This window comes from Cricetulus griseus, chromosome 2 (genome assembly GCF_003668045.3).
Source record: "Cricetulus griseus strain 17A/GY chromosome 2, alternate assembly CriGri-PICRH-1.0, whole genome shotgun sequence".
NCBI classification, from domain to species: Eukaryota; Metazoa; Chordata; class Mammalia; order Rodentia; family Cricetidae; genus Cricetulus; species Cricetulus griseus.
Window position 1 is genome coordinate 1,636,943 of NC_048595.1, and position 2,573 is coordinate 1,639,515.

At 53.6% G+C, this 2,573-nt stretch overlaps 1 protein-coding gene across 1 annotated transcript; it reads left to right on the forward strand.

Annotated features, from left to right (window-relative positions):
* Positions 1-421: 421 nt before the first annotated feature.
* Positions 422-1,555, forward strand: LOC100760823 (actin-related protein T2). Its single transcript, XM_027398456.2, has one exon. It carries the CDS (start codon positions 422-424, stop codon positions 1,553-1,555), a length of 1,134 nt encoding a protein of 377 aa, XP_027254257.1.
* Positions 1,556-2,573: the final 1,018 nt, after the last annotated feature.

The window sequence follows — 2,573 nt, forward strand, 5'->3', positions numbered from 1 at the left end:
CCTGTACAAGGCAGTGCCCTGGGGCTCCTCATTCCCAAATGAGGCCTCTGATCCCCAGGTGTCTCAACATCACCCAGGACTTTTTCTGCTTATCTCACCCATCAGGGAATACAAGGATTCAGAGCCCCACCACAGGCCCTCACACCCACTGAGGACAATTGTTACTTCATCTGAATTATTACTTATAGGTCAAGCACTCTTGAAAAGGCCTTGCAAGCTAAGGCCACCCAAGTGGAGAGCAAGCCACCAAGAACCATGGAGGGTTCCCAGGCATTAGGGTCAGTCTGCTAGCTGTGCCTGGGAGACCTCCAGGAACCCTGGAATTCTGTGAACTTCCAGGGAAACCTATTGTGACACGAGCTGGCCCAAGAAGGCTCATCTGCTTATATTTTGGTATCACTCAGAAGGGATTGATGCGGACATGTTTAACCCACAGGTTCTAGATTCTCCTGCTGTGATTTTTGACAACGGATCTGGGCTCTGTAAAGCAGGGCTGTCTGGGGAGATCGGGCCCCGACATGTCACCAGCTCTATCGTGGGGTACCCGAAGTTTAAGATGCCCTCAACCGGAGCCAATCAGAAGAAGTACTTTGTTGGGGAGGAAGCCCTGTACAAACAGGAGGCCCTGCGCCTGCACTCCCCCATCGAGCGGGGCCTGGTCACCAGCTGGGATGATGTGGAGAAGCTCTGGAGACATCTCTTTGAATGGGAACTGGGTGTGAAGCCCAGTGAACGACCTGTGCTCATGACAGAGCCCTCTCTGAACCCACGGGAGAATCGGGAGAAGACGGCAGAGATGATGTTCGAGACCTTCGATGTGCCTGCCTTCTATCTGTCAGACCAGGCTGTGCTGGCGCTTTATGCCTCTGCCTGTGTCACGGGCCTGGTAGTGGACAGCGGGGATGGGGTCACCTGCACTGTCCCTATCTTTGAGGGTTACTCCTTGCCCCATGCGGTCAGCAAACTTTACGTAGCCGGCAGGGACATCACGGAGCTCCTCACCCGGCTCCTCCTGGCCAGCGGGAGAGCCTTTCCATGCCCGCTGGACAAGGCCCTCGTGGATGACATCAAGGAAAAACTATGCTACGTGGCCCTGGAGCCTGAGGAGGAACTTTCTCGGCGGGCAGAAGACGTCTTGAGGGAGTACAAACTGCCCGACGGGAATGTCATCTACATCGGAGACCAGCTGTACCAGGCTCCCGAGGTTCTGTTTTCTCCAGACCAGCTAGGCACCCATGGCCCAGGGCTGGCGCAGATGGCGTCCAACAGCATAGCCAAGTGCGATGCGGACATACAGAAGACTCTCTTCGGGGAGATTGTCCTGTCCGGGGGCACGACGCTGTTTCAGGGGCTGGATGACAGGCTCCTGCGGGAACTGGAGCAGCTGGCTTCCAAGGGAGTCCCCATTAAGATCACAGCACCTCCCGACCGCTGGTTCTCGACGTGGATCGGAGCCTCCATTGTCACGTCTCTGATCAGTTTCAAGCAAATGTGGATCACCGCTGCAGACTTCAAGGAGTTCGGGGCGTCTGTGGTCCAGAGACGGTGTTTCTGAAGGACCGCATGCTCCCAGTAACCGTTGTCCCTCGCAAGGGACACCCATGGGAGATGAGCTCCCCCATGGTGTTAGTGCCATATTCAATTAAAGATGAATGGTGAATCAGTTGACTGTGTCAAGCTCAGTTCATTCTTGAAGATAGCAGAATTGCTTTGAGTGTGAGTGTGTGTGCATACACACACACGTGCAAGGCGTGTTCACATGTGGGTGGGTGCCTCGCCTGTGAGTGACCTCCGGTATCCTTCCTCAGAAGCAATCTTGCTTTCTGAGACAGTCTCTCACTGGACCTGGTGCTTGTCAATTAGACTAGGCTTCCTGGCCAGGGGTCCTTCTGTTTCCACCTCTCCAGAGCTATGTGGCCGGTTCTTTACTGACTAAACCATCTCTCTAGGCACCTAGCCAAATCCTTTTAGACTGTGTGGAGGTTCTATCCACACCCTTTTACCTGCCCTTTATTTTGAGAGAGCCCTGGTGCTGTCCTTTGGCAGAGGCCAAAGGCTTTATTCAGAAGAGCTGGGGAATGCATCTGAAGGGTGTCAGGTAGGACTGAGAGCTTGGGAATAGTCAGCAGGAGGCTGAGGAGCAGGTCTAAGTTCAACTCTGTCTGAAGGTTCAAGGAGCCCCCGCCTGGAGGTCCTTGTTAGGCAGGACAGGGCTGTCCAGAGGCCAGGCAGTGACACAGTGTGGAGCCTCTCTACTCCGTAGGGGATGGTGGCCATGAATCTAGGAGCAGATATCAGCAGTTGAGGACTCCCTACACCTCCATGGGTGATTGTGTTTGTTTTCACTTTCAAGGATGTTTATAGCATCATTGTTTGGAGGCAAAATACTGGAAACAAAGTTAATGGCCGTCAGTAAAGTAACGGTTGAATAGCTGATGCATGAAGGGAATTTCCACATGCATTTGGTGGACTTCTCCCAAAAAATAATTGGCAGAGAAATGGAGAATACAGAGAAACGCTTCCTCCTCCTTCCTGCCTGTGTGTGTGTGTGTGTGCCCGCACGCGTGCACTCA

Excerpts from the sequence above, each read along its gene's own strand:
- LOC100760823 (XM_027398456.2), top strand. The coding sequence starts at position 422 with ATGTTTAACCCACAGGTTCTAGATTCTCCTGCTGTGATTTTTGACAAC.